The sequence below is a fragment of the Teleopsis dalmanni genome, chromosome 1 (genome assembly GCF_002237135.1).
Source record: "Teleopsis dalmanni isolate 2A chromosome 1, ASM223713v2, whole genome shotgun sequence".
Lineage (NCBI taxonomy): Eukaryota > Metazoa > Arthropoda > Insecta > Diptera > Diopsidae > Teleopsis > Teleopsis dalmanni.
In genome coordinates this window covers 20,615,902-20,635,475 of record NC_051846.1, presented here as the reverse complement: position 1 = coordinate 20,635,475, position 19,574 = coordinate 20,615,902, and the positions used below count along the sequence as shown (strand labels likewise).

General features: G+C 28.8%; 2 protein-coding genes across 2 annotated transcripts; both read right to left on the bottom strand.

Annotated features, from left to right (window-relative positions):
- Positions 1-1,287: 1,287 nt before the first annotated feature.
- Positions 1,288-2,376, bottom strand: LOC119671546 (pupal cuticle protein Edg-78E). Its single transcript, XM_038082235.1, has 2 exons — positions 2,257-2,376; positions 1,288-2,130 (listed from the first exon to the last, which is right to left on the bottom strand). The coding sequence occupies exons 1-2, from the start codon at positions 2,284-2,286 to the stop codon at positions 1,756-1,758; spliced, it is 405 nt and encodes a 134-aa protein (XP_037938163.1). The 5' UTR covers positions 2,287-2,376; the 3' UTR covers positions 1,288-1,755.
- A 14,520-nt stretch (positions 2,377-16,896) lies between these two features.
- On the bottom strand, positions 16,897-17,758 carry LOC119677930 (pupal cuticle protein Edg-78E-like). The gene is made up of 2 exons (XM_038089517.1): positions 17,754-17,758; positions 16,897-17,376 (listed from the first exon to the last, which is right to left on the bottom strand). The coding sequence occupies exons 1-2, from the start codon at positions 17,756-17,758 to the stop codon at positions 16,956-16,958; spliced, it is 426 nt and encodes a 141-aa protein (XP_037945445.1). The 3' UTR covers positions 16,897-16,955.
- Positions 17,759-19,574: the final 1,816 nt, after the last annotated feature.

The following is a 19,574-nucleotide window of genomic DNA, read 5'->3' as shown; positions in this document are numbered from 1 at the left end:
TGTGCTGCAAATATGTTGCTAATCAGTATGCTTTTAATGACTGTCCGGTTGGCTTGAAACAAGATTTTCTATATGCGATACCTATATGCATATGTAGTATTATTAATTGAATAGAATAAATAAACAAATTAAAGTGGAAAACTTATTCGCTATTTCTTATCACATATAAATTCTTAACATTTGAAACCAGTAACATTTTAATAGTCCATCAACTATTTTAATGTCGTTTTAAAAAGGTCTTCGGGTTTTTATTAATAAACTGAGCTACTTTTAAAGTAGTAAAAACAGAAGATTTAATTTTTTAGAATTTTGTTATATTTTTATTTATTTTCTATAAAGATGTTAACTTTTATTGAAGTATATTAATATACACTTACTATATAAAAAAATATTTTTTTTATTTAATATATTTAATTCAAAATTAATAATTATTGTATAATTTTGTATATGTATTAAATTAAATGCTTACAAAATATTTTATTAAGTAAAAGAAAAAGGTTTTGTTATTTAAATTTTATTTATGACAAATATCTTTTTTTTTATTTATTTAACTATTTTATATTTTTATAAAACTTACGCACTAACATTATTTTAAGTCTATTGTGATATAAGACAAAAAAAATTGAACACAAAAGCTTATAGAAAAACTAATTTAAATGAAATTGCATATAATCAGTTCATATATATTAATATGTAAATTATTATATTTTTATTAAAGTAATGAATGGATTTATTTAATAAAGTGGCATATTTGATTCGCATTGAGGCAATATATTGTTCACTTTGGTATAAGGTTTTAATTATTTATTTTTCCATTTGCTTAAGAGACTATAGTCTTATGGGTTCATGTAAAAAGAAAAAAATATGTATAAAAATAGTGTTATTAGGAGAGGAAAATAATATAATTAATAAGTAATTACTATAAGTACACATTATTGAAATTTAATTACATTACGCTACGTTTAATTGGAGAATTTCAAATCTCTCTGAAAAAATGTATTCTTCAAGTTTTAATTCTAAAGATCAAAGTTTATCTGTAAAATTATTTGTTGTTACTCTTTATTAAGCTCTAGTTATGTCTAAAATCTGCTTCAAGAATTTGGACAAATTCAGGTGATCACAATACAGAGACTTATCTATTTTTTGTAATATATTACTTAAGACTTTCATTACATGAGATTTTAAATTTTTTATTTATTGTTTGAAATAAAATTTTGATTTTTATTGGAATATCTTTTTAAAAATATATATAATTATTATTTAATATATTTTTATTTTAACACTCAAATGATCAACACTCTTTTTTACAAGGCTTTGTAGCTGTGATTAAATTTTTTAAGTAATAACCTTCAAAATTTTTATATATATAATCTCAAAAAATATCACTTCAGCATTATATAATATCTTAAAATTTTTAGCCTGTAATATTATATATATTTCTAAGCACAATAGATCTCATAGAACATGGACACCCATTGTTCTATCTAACGTTTCATATATATAATATTATTGCATGCATTTTTTTCATACTCAATAATTATTTGGTTTGTCTAAACTAATTCTCTAATGGACTGTTATTTTTTTTTTTTTTGAAAAAACAGTAATCAGTCTCCATCATCACTTCATATATTTTCAGATATATTATTTAACACTTTTTCAACAAACACTCACAAGTTTTTTGCACCATTTAGAGTTTAAAAAAATATTATACCTCTTGGAAGTACAATTTATACCTAAGATGAAAAGAAAACCTAACTAAAGCTTTCGTGATTTCTTCTCATCCACTTGTGGGTGCGTTTCTATGTAATTCAAAGATTTTAGTACATGTTCCGGTGTAGCTGGTATATGCTCGCCCATTGGATGGTAGCCATCTGCATCAGCGACATATGTCATAGTTATAGGAATTCCCTCTAATGAAACATATTGAACCACACCACTGAAACCATTTTCATTGCCACCCGTCTTCGTTGTAATCCCATTTGTTGTCTGGAATTCGTAATAAAAATCTCCATTCGGTTTAGGAGGATTATTTATAAGGTAGAGTGTGCGTGCATCGCGATCAATAGGTCGTGTAGAAGAAATGACTAATTTTAAAGGCACACAAATCAATATGTATGCGGTAAACACGATCTGTTGAAAAGTACGAAAAATTAAATAAGAACAACAGAATTTCCATTAATCATAAGAATTTTTCATATTAAACTTATATGTTCTAATCTTTAATGGTTCAAAAAGTTCCTCTGATTTAAAACCAACCTTAAGATTTGAATATATTCGCGGACACATCTTTAACGAGCACCGATCGATCGTATAAATTCGAGTCTTACGCGCAACACGGGTTTTGCAGTCTACTGAGTTGAACGTTTCCGTTTCGAAATGAAATCAGTTTCTTCCGTCGCAGTTGCTTTTATAGATTTGATGCTCTATTGTCAAAATTTTATTAGCAATCATTAAACAAAAAATTGATTTGTTTTTGTATTTGTGTATTTTTTAAAAAATTTTAATAATTGCATTATTTGAATGTGAGAGCGCGAGAAATGATTTTGTATTTGCAAAGAAATTAGTATTGCAAAAAACATTTTAGTTAGTCAAAGCGACTTAAATTTAGTAGTACTCGGGTATACCTATATTAAAACTGTTATACATATGACAATTCTTTCATTTTATTCAAATAATAGTTCTATATTGATCAACATAGGTTTGCCTGTAATTATATCGTAGATACATAAAATTATTCTCTTAAACCATGGAACTTCAAATATAGATAAATTGTAAATCTATAGCATATAGACCCATTGTCCTTTCCAATGTATGGAGAGGGAAAAAATACAATAAAAAATAGTCACCATAGTTTAACAGTTTTAAAAAATAGTTACTAGTTAATAGTTAATAGTTTTATTCCAGTAATGTTATTTTGACGGTCTTATATACTATCAGTTATTACAACACTATTATTAAAAGTGCTGTATTTTTAAAGGGAAGTCCAATTATTGACTACAGAATGTTTCGTTTCTAGCCAGAAAGAGTTTATATAGCCTTGATTTAAAATAAAGTTATACTTTTGTAATAGATGCATGTAATAGATAAAAAGAAGAATGTGTGACCAAATAGAAAGAAGTCCTCTTAAATTTTTTTTAATGCTTATTTAATCCCCTTCATGTTTTATTAGCCAGTATAGTGACCAGTTTGAGAAACACTGTTGGAACGCCTCTTTAATTATTCTTTTCGTTCTACAATTTTGCCATTCATTTGTATTGTTCTATTGTTGTTATCTATTGTGGAAATATTAAATGTTACAGTGATGTTATATGTCTCCAGAAACTATTTGAGTAAGAAACAAATTTAGTAATTTTTACATCTATTTAATAAAAGGATTTCAAGTCAATTAGAGAAAACCAAACAGATATTTAAGAAGATATTATTTGCAAGTTATTTAATTTATTTAATAAATATAGATTTGTTGTTAGTGAAAAAGCTGCTCAGTAGTAGTGACCTTTCATCACCCCAAATTGATTACATTTAGAGACAGATCACATATTAAATGATTTTTAATCAATTTGTAAATAAGTCATAAATCAAAAGCATTTATTTTTTTTGTCTATCTTATTATGGACCGACTTTGAAAGAGTAAATTGCTGTTTCTAGAAACGATATTATACCAGCAATGAAAAACAGAATTAGTTGTGTATAAGAGTCACAAATGAATTGTGAATAGAAAGCAAATTTATGAATAAATTGCGAATAAATAATTACTCGTAAAGAAAACGGAATACAAGCTGAAACAAATCAGTTTCTTCTGGTTCACAAAAAATAGATTCCAAATGGAATGCAAAGTTAATGAATAAATTACGAATAAATAATTACTCGTAAAGAAAAACAAATACAAGCAGGAACAAATCAGTTGCTTCTGATTTACAATGAATAGATTCCAAATGGAACGAATACTTGTGAACTCTAAAGTGAATGGTATAAATGTGTAAGTAATCTGGAGTGATTAAAATAAACACAAGCGAACACAATAAATTGGCTATTAAGTTAAATAGCTTACTGAAAATCACTAATAATAATCGTAGATAAAAGATTTCCTAAATTATAACCTTAAATTAAACTTCAAAGATAAAACATATAGAAAAAGAATAATTTGAAGAAGTGTTGATATTGTAGATCTTGGTATTTACATTTGTATACAAAAATCACAAATTTTAACTGTGACAGTAATATTTTTCTAATTCTACTCTATTGAATTTCTATAATTTATATAATAATTTATGTAGAGAAGTTTCAAAAAGTATTAAACTACAATAACAAATATTAATATTATTTTAATTAATTTAATATTTGGCTGACCATACAGCTATTTCGAGTATTGCTAAATACGCATTATCAGTGGTCTTTTGAAAATATTTCTTATATTTAATTATTCGTAAATAATTTTTTGAGATTGCAAGTACCAAGGGTTGAACTCGTACCCTGCCAAATTTGAGTTGTTGTAACTCACTACATGTCGAAACCTCTCTACCAAATACAATAGTTTCTATTAAGTAAAATAGTCACTTCTATCATAACTGATTTTAAATTTAATTTAATATAATTTTAAATTAATTATAATTTTATTTATATTGTAATAAAAAGTGGTAAATTTTTTAATTTTGATAATAAATTGTTGTACTCAATTCTGCGTAATTTGTTAAAACAATTATCCACATGTATTAATTAACTTAATAATTGATAACATTAAACATTAAAATTAACATATTTTTTTGACCCGTGTTTTTTATAAAAATTCAAATTAGATTTCAGGGAAATCGGGGCGTAAACCTCAAACGATAACTTTGAACTTTTACTCAATCAGGATCTTCACTGCTGATAATTATGAATAATTTATTAAGGACAGATTACATATTTATATATTCCAGTCATTCTCAAAGAATGCATCTTATTTACATATATCAGAGTTCAACAGGATCATTCGAACCGATTATTTTTTATTATTCTCATATCATTTTATGTTTTCAATATTTCAATTATGTACTTACTTTGAACTCACTACCGGTTCAAATTGTTATCTTAACAGATATCTGATATCTGCTGACTTTATTCGAGTTTTGATTTGGTAAATAAATTAAAATTAAGATTTTTAAAACACGAATGATTGAATTTTGGCAGATTTAAAAATAAAACTGAGAGAATTAATTAAACGTTTGCGGTATTCTTGAAAAACATTTTTATTGGGTGTTTTATTTGTAATTAACATTTGAATTAATAATAAAATGAAATTAAACAGTTCATAAACTTTTCCATTTCAATGAAATAATATAAAAAAAAACATGAATTTTTAATGTTTACACATGTTAAGATTTTGATGGGAAATTAAGTATGATGTTTGAAAAATTCTGTATTAGTGATTCATTTTTTTAAGTCAGATGGGAATGGTAGTAGTAGACTATAGTAGACAACTATAGATTATATTCTTTAAATTTTTTTTTCAAGTAGTTAAAACTATTTACATAACGGTTAGTCATTTTCAAGAGAAATTGAAGATAGTAAACTAATAATAATTGTATAATCACTTCACTTATAATCACTAATCACTGTACATTGTTAAATTTTAGGGTCACAATCAATTGTTTCTATTCGATTATGGCTAATGTCATTATTTTAATTGCATCCCAACTCTTGCTTACTTGTGCCTGTTCGGATTTATTTAAACTTTTCCACAGTAGCGGAGCTAGACCAAAACTGGAGGCCGCTTTCATTACCGAGTTATGAAAGTAAGTAGTTAACAGTCACTAATACGTTTTACTCCTAATCAAATTAAAATAAACATAAGTTAAAATAATTTCTCCGTCACTTCTATATGGTTGTGTAGCGTTTAGCAAAGCTTCAAACACTTCTATTCACCAGATAGAAATTGCACAAAGCCAGGCTCTGAGAAGACTTTTCAAAGTTCTAAGGTACACTAGGACGAATGACATCCTTAGGGACATCAAGTTTGATCCCATCAAAAAATACATAAAGCATAGAGCCCTGAAATTATTTGTAAAAACTGACACACTTACCAACACCGCGTTATCAAATCTCAAAATGGTTACAGGCTCCTCGGGGAAGTATGCAGATCTGAGGTCAATTATTGCTAAGTCTGATGAAGTGATAAACAATAATCAAGTCAATGCGTAAAGAGGGGTTTTGAAAATACCTCGAGTTAAAAAAGAGTATAAGTGCTTAAGTGCACTAGCTCAAAACTGCTTCAACATAATTATAAGTTAAAATAAATAAATTTTCCAACTTTTAGCCTCATTTTTTTTTAAATTATATCATACCTCTAGTAGTTTGATTTGATTGCAATTTTTCGTTTGGAGTTTGTTGATGTTCGAATCATATATGTTATCCAATTCAAGTTTATTCATTGAATAATAAGCTTTATACAAAGGATTCCACTTAAGCAAGGCAATGCAACCTTAATAGATATGTATTGCAAGCAAGCTATATACTAACCAAATAAAATACATATGATTTGCTGGATAAAGATCAAAATATATTTTGAGGCGTTTTCAAATAATCGGTGGGAGTTAAAGCTCGTGATTCAATGTTCTTAATGTGCTCCACAACAAAACTGACAGTTATATAAAAATCAACAAAAATTCTCAACTCCTTTTGCAAAAAGTAGCATATTAACGCATTAGAGAATCCCATCCAACGTTAAGGTGGTGACCTGAGAAAATATAATCCAAACCAATATAATAGAAGTTGGTTTGAGTTATATACATATAATATATAGATTTTAAGAGCTGCCTCTCTGTTTAAGTAGCGTATATTAACACATTAGTACTCTCTAAAATTACCACATTAATAATACCACCTATCATACGTTAAGGTGGTAGCTTGGGTATATATGATCTGTTGTTTGGTTTTATTAGCGACAAATCTTTTTCTCTGTTTAAGTAGCATATATTTGTCCTTTTGATTTGACACAGTCGAATATGAGTTTCTAAATTTTTAAATCAATCTATGAGGTTGATATAGACTATAACTTTTAGAGAGGTTTCGAACAGTATTGAATTGGAACAACAAAATTTTTATTTATTTTTAATTAATTGAATTTTTGGCTGAATACATAGCTGTTTCGAGCATTGCCAAATACCCAGCTTCTAATTTGGCATGGAATGAATTTAACCCTCGTTACTTGCAGTCTCAAAAAATTATTTACGAATAAGTAAATACAAGAAATATTTTCAAAAGACCATTGATGATAGATATTTGGCTATACTAAAAATAGTAGTATTGGAAACCAAAAATTTAATAAATTAAAAAATATTAAAAACTTTATTGTTGTAATTCATTACTGTTTAAAATACCACTCTATTGAAAATTGATAAATATTGTAAGACCCTTACTATAGGTTTATGCATGGCTTACTGCCATTCAGTTTAACTTAACCTAATCCATATATGCAATACACTATAAAATAGCATATGACTGTATATTTTTTCATAATGAAATATATAATCTTATCAACTCTTTAGCATTTGTGGTTGTATACGATATTCGATTTTTCGGCATGAGTGTTTACTGACAAATGACCTGACATCACCGCCACGAGTTCTGGCCCATTGGTTTTAGTAGTCGCAGCTCTTCTGAAAGTTTTAAATAGTTAATTTCAGTGTGTAGCAATGAAAACATTTAAATTAAATATAGTTTTTATAAAACATTGAACATAATCATGCAAATCACAGTATTTATACTACACAGATAAGTTAATGATCCACTAATTCTGTTAATAACCCATTTATGATGGAACAACCTCATTTAAAATTAAATTTTTTATAATAAATTATTTTAAGCGTATTATCTGATTATATTTTAATATAAATACTTGAAAATAAAAATGAAAAAATATATTTGAAAAAAAAAAAAGAAACTCCGCAGATACATCTAACAATTTCAAATGAACAACAAATTAATTAATCAAACTGACTCACTCAATTATCTGATTTGAAACAATCTTTCAACACGAGTGTGTGGCGAATTTAATTAATAATGCAATATTAAATATAAACAATATTTATTGATTAAATAATCTTTTTGAAAAGTGTCATTTAAAAATGCAATTAACACGTCAGATGATATGCCCCTGCAGCCACCGACTTTATTCGTTTCTTCGTACCTAAAATGCCTTTGCTGGGTTCATTGTGTTTTGGTTTTGTTATTGTTTGTTTATTATTTGATGATAAACTCTATGTCCGTTTTGGTCTAATTAAATCTGTAAATTATAAAATAATATACTATATATTCTGACCAAGGCATAGATCTATTGGAATCAGAGCACAGGTGTTAATTGTTAGAAGCCAAAAGTGTGTATACGACCAGAACGTGAGAGTTAAGTTCTAATTCTCAACCGCAAACGAAAGTAAAAGTGATGCAAATTTCTTGCTCACAGTTTTGTGCCCTACAATGAAAACTATCGGTGTTATGAGTTCCTGATATATCACAAAATTATTTTTATGATTAAGTGTGGGCAATTACTTCGCAATTGATTTAAGTTAGCATAATATTACGATTGAATTTTTTTCCATTACATTTCATTGAAACATATATATCCAGAGTTATATTAAAGCGGTCATGACGACATATTCAATGCCAGACTTAATTATTGTAAAAACAATGGTGAGAATTTTTTAATTTTTTATTTAATTTTTACTATAATTATAATTAGGTTGATAAGATATGAAAACTATCAACACAATAAGAATAGTAGAAATATCTATAGAATATATACGAATAAAGATTTGTAGAATATAATGGGTAGATTCTAAATTCTATAATGGGTAGATGGGTAGATTTTCGATTGACTGAATTTAATAAAATAATAAAAATTAAATTAAAAAAATAAATTAAATAAATCGAATGTAGTTAGTATCTGAACTATATTGAAAATAATAAATTAATTAAATGTAAAACTGAGCATTGTAAGCGGACACTTTTCACATTTCCCGGACATGTCTACTTGACAACAGATTTAAGTTGAGACAGTTGCGCTAAAACACTGCAATGCTTACAACCACTTTTCAAACACAACAACCTTAGCGCGAAGAACAGAAAACTGATCTATAGCCAGATAATTAGACCAGCATTACTTTATGGCTGCGTCGCGTTTACCAAAGCTGCCGACTCTACTATACAAAAGCTACAAGTTGCTCAAAGTCAGGCTTTTCGAAGACTCTTCAAAGTGCCTTGGTACATCCGCACAAACGACATGCTAAGAGACCTTAGAATAGACCCCATCAAAAAATACATAAGGGACAGAGCCCTGAAGTTATATGCGAAAACTGACAGGCTATCCTATTTAGCACTATTTAATCTTAGAGTAATCACTCTCCGCACGGGGAGGTACGCAAATCTTAGATCAATCACTGAATAATTATGAAGCTTATAAGGAATACATAAATTAGTCAATGAGATGATTGGGACCCTGTAGTACCCCCAGCTATCAAAGATTAAAAGTGCCCAGTTGCGCTGAATCGAAAAAAGGATCAACATACAGTTATTTTGTACAACTTTTTCTACTACGCTATATTTCCATATAGTTTAGTTTTTGAGATAAAAAGTTTTATAGTTCGCAGGTTAAACATGAAAACCAACAACTACACATAAACGTTCCAACTTATTTTTAATCGCCGTTTGTGTACTCAACGGAAACATTGCATCTACTACTTTTACTTTTAATGTAAAGAGTTTACTACTTTAAACTTCTATGTCTCAGGAAATAAGTTATATCGTAGAGGAAAAAGATGTGCAAAATAGCTGACTTTGCTAACACCAAATATGTGCTCGAGATATTGGAAACGCTCCACAAAGCGTATTTGTTTTTTTGAACATAGTAAATAAAACTAAATTAATAGTTATTAGTTTACTTCTTATTGAATTTAGCTATATTTATTGATTTCCATACTTGCACATATACGTAAATATACATTAGTACAACAACAAAAACAATAAAAGAAACAGAGTGACAGAACAGAGCAAACAGTCATACTTGCCTTTACATATATACCTACTTACATTAAAACGATAATAATAAAACCAATATAAAGACCTCCAACAGCACCAGGCCATGATGAAGGTTAGGTTAGGTTGGTTTGACAGTTATGTGCCCCAAGCCCGCTTAAGCTCAAACAATGGTCAGTTGTGATAGCACGAACGAGCAAATTAACAAGTCAGCGGTAGGCTGACGTATGTTAGAGTATGCACAACCCGAAAAGTCCGACTCCCTCATTTAAGGAAAACTGAACCAACGTGGAAAGTCTATAAACTTGTAAAATCGCTAATCTTGCAAGATGACAGCTCTGACAGTCAAGATGACAGCTTTGTTGGATATATAGGTTTTCTAGTGTTTTATGCATTCCTTTATGCATTCCTTGAAAATCCTGTGTATATTTGGAACTTATGAAGAAGAGATATAAATGAAGAGATATATGTGAAGAGCTATGTGAAGAGATATATATACTAGAACAAGCAAGTGAGGAAGTGTCTAACACAACAAAAACAAGGTATTAATATTTCACTGCAAAGTACTCCAAATCTTTTAGAATCATTCTGTAAAAGTTTTAATACTTTAAGACTTTAGACTTAACAGCTGTTGAGCAATCTAAAAGTATGCTGTATTAAAAACGATGCAAAAAGTAATCGGATTTTGTAAATAAAACACACAAATTTAAATTTTATTCCAAATTTATTTTATCTCCTTCAAAATATGCTTCTTCTGAAGCGATACACAATGTGTATTACACATATGCCAACGCTTGACCCAATCTTCCATACACTTTTCATAGGCCCGTGAAGGTATGACTTTTAGTTCCTTCGGCGATTTCTCTTTTACCGATTCAGTCGACTCAAATCGCTTACCACGGGGGGGCAATTTGAGTTTCGGGAGCAGGAAAAAGTCGCACGGATCCAGATCTGGCGAATATGGTGCCTTTGCGATGACAGTGTTGCCGTGTTTGGTCAAAAAATCGCGTACAACAAGAATTTTCCATAGTAAAAATCGCTAAATGCACTTGGGGTAGTCTCACATTAACAGCTGCTGTAAACAAACTAATTGACAGATGGCGCTCTAATTTGTACCATATGTCAAGAAAGGGTGAACCAACATAACAAAAAAAATTTGGAAAAAGGTCTATTACTTAAGGAGTAGTTAACAAACAATAAAATCCGGGTACTTTTTGAGCAGAAGGTATTGTAAACTTGTCATAATGTTGCTATTATTTAATATTAAAATATATAAAGATATTTTAATATTTGTATGTATGTATAATTAAACATTTAACAGTACGCAGTTAAACATTCTTAATTAAAATAAAAAAAAAACAACTACTTAAAGTATCTGTCGATTTATTTAATTAACAATTATTAAATGGATATGCTTTCAGTAATAATAGATAAATTAAATTAATTATTTTTATCTAATGAAAGCAGACATTGACTTCATAAAATGTGAGAAATTCTATATACGTACCTATTCGTTCAGTAATGAGAGTTCAGGGTGAGACACAGCATTTAATTAAGTTTTATTTTATTTTTAAATATTTATTTTATTTTTTTACACAAGGTGTTAAAAATTAATCACAAAATAAGAATTGACAATTAACAAAATTTTATTTTGTTTTTTTTTTGTGTAAGAGTAAAACAAATTAATTTTGATTAACAAGATTGTCTTTGATGGACGTGTACTACAGTACACGTATTTATTTAAAAATTTTATTTAAAAAATTTTTAGATACTTGATAAAAAAATATAAGTAATTAATAATTAGAAAAAATGCTGATTAATTAAAAATATTAGTAAATAAAAAATAATTTAATTTTTTAAGTTAGACTTGCATGTGCCAAATAAACAAATTCAATATTTAGTAATATTTTTATATAAGTAACTTACAACCATCTTTAATCATTCTATATAAATGTATTTAATATTAGTTCAGATTAGGCTGAAGTTGTGGACTTGTGCTGCAACCTCAACTAAAGCGCAAATATAAGCCCGTTTTATAAGCCGTCTTAAACTTTGTTTATACAGGACATTAGGACCATCAAAGAAAGGCAAAACGTATATTAGAAGAGGTAAGACTGTATCGCTTAAGTAAAAGGGAATCAACCTAATAAGCCCACAAAATTTCCTAAGTCCATAGTTTTAAAAGAAAAGCAGTTCTATCAGCTTGGTATTCAATTATTACATAAAGATTTTTAATATTTTATTGTCCAAAAATGGGCACTGACGCATAAGGTGTAGCACAAGTTCTTTCTATCTGTAGTATCGCAATCACTTCATATTAGGATAGACCAATTCTAGTTTCACGTCTTTCTACCACGCAGTGATATGTCAGCACCATTGCACAGAGTGTGTTCCGCTATAGTTTAACAAGCAGACTGGTGCGTTTTTTTTGTTGAATTTGGACCAAGTAAGAGATTTGATCGTACAGCAATCTTCTTCTACTTTATTAGCTATCTTCAAGTATATATGTTTAATTGTTAATTTAGCCATTATATACAAAAGAGACACTAAAATCAGAAGAGTGAATTTAAAACTAAAAATAAATTAATTCAATTAAAACGTACCTCTTCTTCTGTCTTCTGTTTCTTTTTTAATTAATCCATTCTATCTTTCCACTAAACTTAAAACAAATGTCCTAATGGACTGAATTTTTATATTGCGATTTAAAAGCTTCTGTATTACGTATACAGAATGCGGTGACCATAGTCACTTAATTATAAATGGTATTTAGTGAAGTGTCTTCTAATTTTTTCAACAACTTCCAAAAAACAATATTAGTGATCAAGTTGATCAATACATTATCTGAAAAATAATATCCGAACTCTTTTTGCACAAGTATTGAAGTACTGAATCCATACACACTGTTATATTTTTCAAACAAATTAATTCTTAGTTCTTATAAAGCATTATCTATTTCGAGGTCCATCTTCAGTACTGATGCAGTGCCATATGTCATAACTTATCTCTGGTGCAGTGAAAATCCACAAGTAACGGTCGAAACACTATTACATCCACAAAAATTCACTGTATGGTGCGTTATTTTGTCTGGAGAGCGATACTTTATTAAAGATGGTGTGCCAAAAACCGTCAATTCTATACTAACCGCCATATGATTGTTAAGTTTTTTGGTGTAAAATTACAATAAATTGATGATAAAGGTATGTGGTTTCAACAGATCGGTGCTATATATCATACAACATATCCGTTTTGTATACGATGAGCTAGAAATGTATTTTCTCTATTTTTTCTATTGATGCATAAGGCTAACCACGGGAGGGTCTTGGTGCTGAAATACCTTTCCACTTGAACCAATAAATATAGCACACAATAAGTGGATGATAAAATGTCGTTTGCGGAGACTAAGGATATATTTTCGTTCGAAATATGCGTCTATTGAGGTTTTAAAGTTGTCGAAGTAAGATAATGATAACTTACCAATATTTTTTGATAATGAAGTACCTTCTTACAGCAGTTAGTGCTATACTTGCTATTACTTTGATTCACTGGAATAGTACAATGGATTCAGATGAGGTGCTTGATTTTTAATCTAAAAATAATCTTAGAGATTACTTCCAAAATTGGGGGGAGTAGACTTTTAAATTTCATTTTTAATCTGAAAGCCCCTCTTGAAGTGAATTTTTAGCTACTGGTGTAGATATAAATAATTCTGTTCAAATTTATAGTGTAGTTTTTGCTCCATCTGTACTATTCTGAAATAAGTTCGATGTCTATTGTGTTATTTTAGGTTCATGAAATTTTTGAGCGGTATTTTCCTTTTCCGTTCAGGGATTCTACAATTGATAAGTTCGTCCTTTAACGCAACTCCAGTTTGGAGTTTTATTAGTAAAGATTTTATATTATATATTAAAACATTAACGTATTTATAATAAATTATTTACACATTATGTATATACCTATACACTATATAATAATTGCAAGAGTCAAATAGTTAAACCAGTTGCTTTATTTTTGTGAAGTATAGGGTATATATATTCTGCACAACCGTATTTAATTTAATTTATGTTTATTTCGCTTATTTATACTATTTATAAAACAATTTATGTGTTTAATATACTCTTTAAAAGTTGTTTTTTATGTTTATTCTTCTTCATAATTTAAGATGTTCAACACTAAAATTCAGGGTTTTTTATTATTGATTGTTTTTGGCTATATACGTATTTTTATATTCATATCAACAAAACGTTATTTATAGCAGATACTGTTATGGATTTATTATGAATATCATTTTTCAATATTTATTGATATATTTATGCAATATTTTTAAATATTATAACATCATCCTTGTGGGAGTATATGCCGTTTTGCAGCATTCTTATATACTTTTTAAATAACTATGAGCTTGACAAATTGAACTAATTTGTCATATGAATTTGTCGAGTTGTGATTTAATTACGGAAATAATATGCGGAATATAATAATTCAAGTACAAATAATTCTCAGATCTTTTAAAACTGGTGAATCCAAAGAATCAATTGATTAATGTTATGATCCAATGGGCTCAACAAGGAAGCAAGGCCAAGAGTCGACCATTACGATTTTTAAATTCCTGTAGCTGCACAATTGAAGGCTTCATTATAATGACGACAATAAGTGAATTAGCTCAAGTTATGATCAGAACGAACGCGCTAACAGAACTGCAGCTAACCAAATCTAGACTTTAACTAGTATAGCTAAAGCGCAGCATTTGATGAAAACCAGTATTACCTAACATACAGCTTTCTCTTTAATGAAGATGTTTGAGGTCATTCTAATAACTTATTGTATATGACTTGTATAATTAGAATATCATTCTTTGTGACTAGATGTTTTCAGTAATTTGTATGGAAATATTGAAAGTATCTATTTTTAATATATCTTGCTGTGAATAAGCAATACTTTGATCAGTATAAGAATACAATTGTATACAATGGTTTCACATATCAGAAATAAGTTCGATTTAAGCATAGGATTGCATTATTTTCGACGTTGTACTTCGGAAACGAATGTAGAAACTACCCCTTTTATATGTAGCACATTTTGGGTCCATATGAGAAACTATGTAAGATTATGTGTATGATATCGGTTATGTGATCCCAGAGCCAAATTTTTGTTTTAATCAGAAATTTCTAATAGCGGTTAAACCTAACTAAAACAAAACTGGTGCATATTGCATCCACAAACAACCACACGCACTATTGACGATAATTACAATCTGAAGAAGTTATCTGATCCAAGTAAGCTTAGTATGATAATTAAAGAGCAACGAATTGAACCCAATATTTCTTCGCGTATAAAAGATGTGCAAAATGCTTCTATAATCAATGGAAAGTTTGGTGCTCATGAAACAACTCCAAGTTTTCAATATCCATTTAAAACTAATATTATTTCATGTCTCTGAGACATGGATGTTTTTCCTAGATGTTTTTCTTCTTCCAGTGATTATCTTTGCCTTTTCCTCATAAGATATATCAAGATATACATCTTCGATTTTTTACTGAGAGCTTTGAATTAGTACTATTTTTACATGTAACGCAAACATCTTCGACTTTTCAGTAACAGCTTTAAATCAGTGCTGCTCTATGCTTCTTCGAAATGGATCTTCAAAAATCTTCTTTTTTATTTAATTGTTTTTGACATATCCTATGATAACATTAAATCAATAATAATGCAAGATTACTATTAAATAGCTAGTAATAATAACATAATGACGCATGTTCGGAGGTAAAAAGTAGACGTGGATAGGGTACATCTTAAGAGATAAGTACGATAACATCACACAAATTTCTCTTTAGTAGAAATCACATAGCATCCGTTAAACGGATAATCACAGAGAGCTGAAACAAACCAACATATTTAAGGTACATGTAAGGTAATGGCATTGCGTAGAATAGTAACTGCTAAAGGGACTTTGCTTGCAAACCAGGCTTTGACTAGGAGCACCAAAATATATAACATTATTTTTAATAATTCTTATATTATTCTATATTAATATAAAAATTAAGAAGTGACACATAATTATAATAAATTGGTTCTAGGACCGGTCTAGTATAAGATCCGGAGTCATTCATCCTCGACAACCAAGTGCTGATCACAATTCTTGTCGTTGTTCTATCGTTCGCAAAAATGTCGAACCGAGCAAGCTTCACAAAAGTTGGAAGACTTATCCGGTCTACAACAATAACATTATTAGATACTGATTAAAAGTAGTGATTGTGATAGAAATTAGAACTAAATGTCAGGGGTACTTTTCGTATTCTTTTTAATGCTTGTTTCAATTCTTCTCAGCTGTTACTATGTATTTTATTACTTATGAAAAATAAACAAATTAAAAACACATAAAATTTATAAATAATATTTAAATAGAAATTAATACAAGTATTTAAGAACGCGGACTATTATTTTTTTATTGCGATCTATTTTGTTATTAATTAAAAACAAGAAGTTTTAGTTCGTGATGGCCATTACAAAATAATCCGATGTGAGGAGGGGTAAACCTGATTTGATGTTGTAAGATAGCTTTTTATGAGCCGTGAATACTATCAAATCATTTTGTTAATTTTTTAGTGCCACTGAAATTTTATTTCAGATTATTAATTTGAAATAAAATTAAATATAATGGCACTGACACTATAGTATTTAAGAACAATTAAATCTGAGTGGATTAAATCCGATATTGAGTAGGTTATAGATAATCTCATGATTAACTATTAATTTCTATAATACATTTTGTTGTCTCCCCCCATTAAATATGCCATTGGTTTCGTATTATTTTTTTTTTATAATTATTACACCTAATATATAACTTACAAAAACTAATAACAACGTAAATAATAACAACATTTTTGCTAATTTTAAAATAGAAACTAAATTTTTTCATTAAATTAAACTTAAAACATGAAATAGTTTAGAATTCAAATTGAACGTCGATGCTTTGGTGGCGTTTTCCAGCCACGATACTCCGAATCGGGATGTCGTCGATTATATTCGATTGAACGCAATATATAATCCGGTATGCTGGGTGGTCGTGGCAAATGACGACCGACAGCGTGGAAGCCCAACTCATCGGCTATGTAGCGCACCTCGATTGGTGTGCCCTCCGGTGAGACATAACTAAAGATGCCTATTTGCTCCAAAGCACTGCCAGCAGCTTGCACATTAATCCCATTGCTCGTGCCATAGGCGTATTTATAGATGCCTAATTCATCTGTGGGCGCTACACGAAAGAGCGTAATCAGCGCATCTTTATCCGCAAGTTCAACGCCAAGGACGCTTGTGTAAGTCGCCGCCAGTGTGAACACTAAAAATACATACTGTGGTTCGATGAAAACGTATCTTTAACCGTATTTAATATAAATTTTGTTTAACAAATTGTTTCAAACGCTTTGCAAACGAACTTACTAATTTCAATTTATTAAGCATTTTGTACGAATTGTTTTTGTTGTTGCTATTTTCGATTTTTGTTGAGATTTAATTTAATTTAATCCGTTCGATTCGTTTCGATATACTTTCGTGTTGTTGCGTAGGGCTACAGTGTATTATCGATACTGAGGGTTTTCGCGTCTCAAATTTAGTTTTTTATAGCCAAAATTATTTTGTTTGAAGCTGCTTGTGTGTGGATGCTCTACTAGATTCTTTGTTCATGATTAAAAAGTCCAGTTTCTTCGTTAGCACTTCTCATTATTTTTAAGTTTTGGTAGGTTCGCTCTTACTCCATGACTGGTTTATTATTATGGATTTATTTCCGTTTATGGCTGTCATAGATTTTTATTGCTTTATTTCATGTTTTTGATTTTCTATAAATTTGTATAAATTACCGCTTATATTGAATTTGTTTTTATGGTGGTCAGGTCAATCGCGCCATCAATATTATCTGCAATACCGAGACGTGATGTCTAATGCCAAATACGTCTTTGTAAAGATTTATATAGTAAAATATATGCTAATTATATACACTTGTAAAAATTGTATTTCATTGATTAATAAAAATGAATATTATAGTAAAAAAAATTCATTTTATTGCCAATTATATTAATTTACAATTGCGTGCATAATTTTTTTTTTTTTTTACTACTGAAGGGGTTGGTCCAACCTTATGAATGATAAAGAAAAAGAAACATTTGTTTTTAATAAGTTTTTTTATTAATATGACATTTGAGTTTATTAACATATAATTAAATAATTTTTTCATGTGTGAATTTTGTGAACTTCTTTCATAAAGTTTCTTACAATGTCACATATATATTTTTTTTTCGTCTCAAAAAAAAAAAAATTAATCTAATTTAATATTTTTGAAGGGCTTTTCAAAAAATATAAATATTGCAAAACTCAATGGAGTTAAATTTCGAATACTGATATTACTATAAATGTTGCAAATTAAGAAATAAAAAAATAAATAAGAAAATATATAAAAATTTAAATAAAATAAAAACTGACCACCAGCTAGAAATTGCACAAAGCCAGGCTCTGAGAAGACTTTTCAAAGTTCCATGGTACATTAGGACGAATGACATCCTCAGGGACATCAAGATTGATCCTATCAAAAAATACATAAAGTATAGAGCCCTGAAATTATTTGCGAAAACTGACAGACTTACCAACACCACGTTATCAAATCTCAGAATGGTTACAGGCTCCTCGGGGAGGTATGCAGATCTGAGGTCAATTATTGCTTAGTCTGATGAAGAGATAAACAATTATCTAGTCAAGGCGTAAAGAGGGGTTTTGAAGAAACCTTGAGTTAAAAAAGAGTATAAGTGCTTAAGTGCACTAGCTCAAAACAGCTTCAACATAATAACTGACTATTTAGATATTATATATACACATATTTTATCAGAACTTCGGAAAGAAAAACTTCACTAACCTTTGCAATATTTACAAATTAAACAAACTATTTGCATATATGCAAAAAACGGGGTTTACAATAATTCTATCTTGTTCCGCAAATTTTAATACGTGATATACACACATATGTACATCAATCTGTCGTCCTAGGTGAAACCTCTGGGTCCTGGAATTATCTATCATATTTAGTTATGAACTCGTTCCTTCTCAAAGTTAAAGCTCAGAATCAGTATTCGTTATAAATATAATAAATGTAACAGCTCGAAAAATTAAATATAAGAAAAAAAATCCAAAATCACTGATGATGAGTATTTAGCAATAATTGAAAAAGGACCATACTTGTATGGTCCGTCAAAAATTCAATTAATTATATATAACAAAAATTTTGTTGTTGTAATTCACTATTGTTCGAAACCTCTCGAAATATATTTAAGGTTTTTTGTTGTGAAATTACAAAACATTTCATAAATATCACACAAGCCCTCAAACAAAAAAAAATAGACTAATCACAAAGATTATAATGAATTAAAAAAAACTTTTGATTTTAATTTGTTCTCCAACTAAAAGTAAAGATAGAATCACATTGACGCCCAGCGTTATTGGAATTTCACTCTTCAACTACTAAAATTACATTCACTGTTTTTGAAATGTATTTAAACCGTAATCCCAAGGTTTTTCTGAACTACAGT

What these genes read in the sequence shown, in the direction of transcription:
- LOC119671546 (XM_038082235.1), bottom strand. Translation starts at nt 2,286, where the DNA reads ATGTGTCCGCGAATATATTCAAATCTTAAG. An exon ending in GAATATATTCAAATCTTAAG is followed by an intron (nt 2,131 to 2,256) that starts GTTGGTTTTAAA and finishes ACTTTTCAACAG; the next exon opens with ATCGTGTTTACCGCATACAT.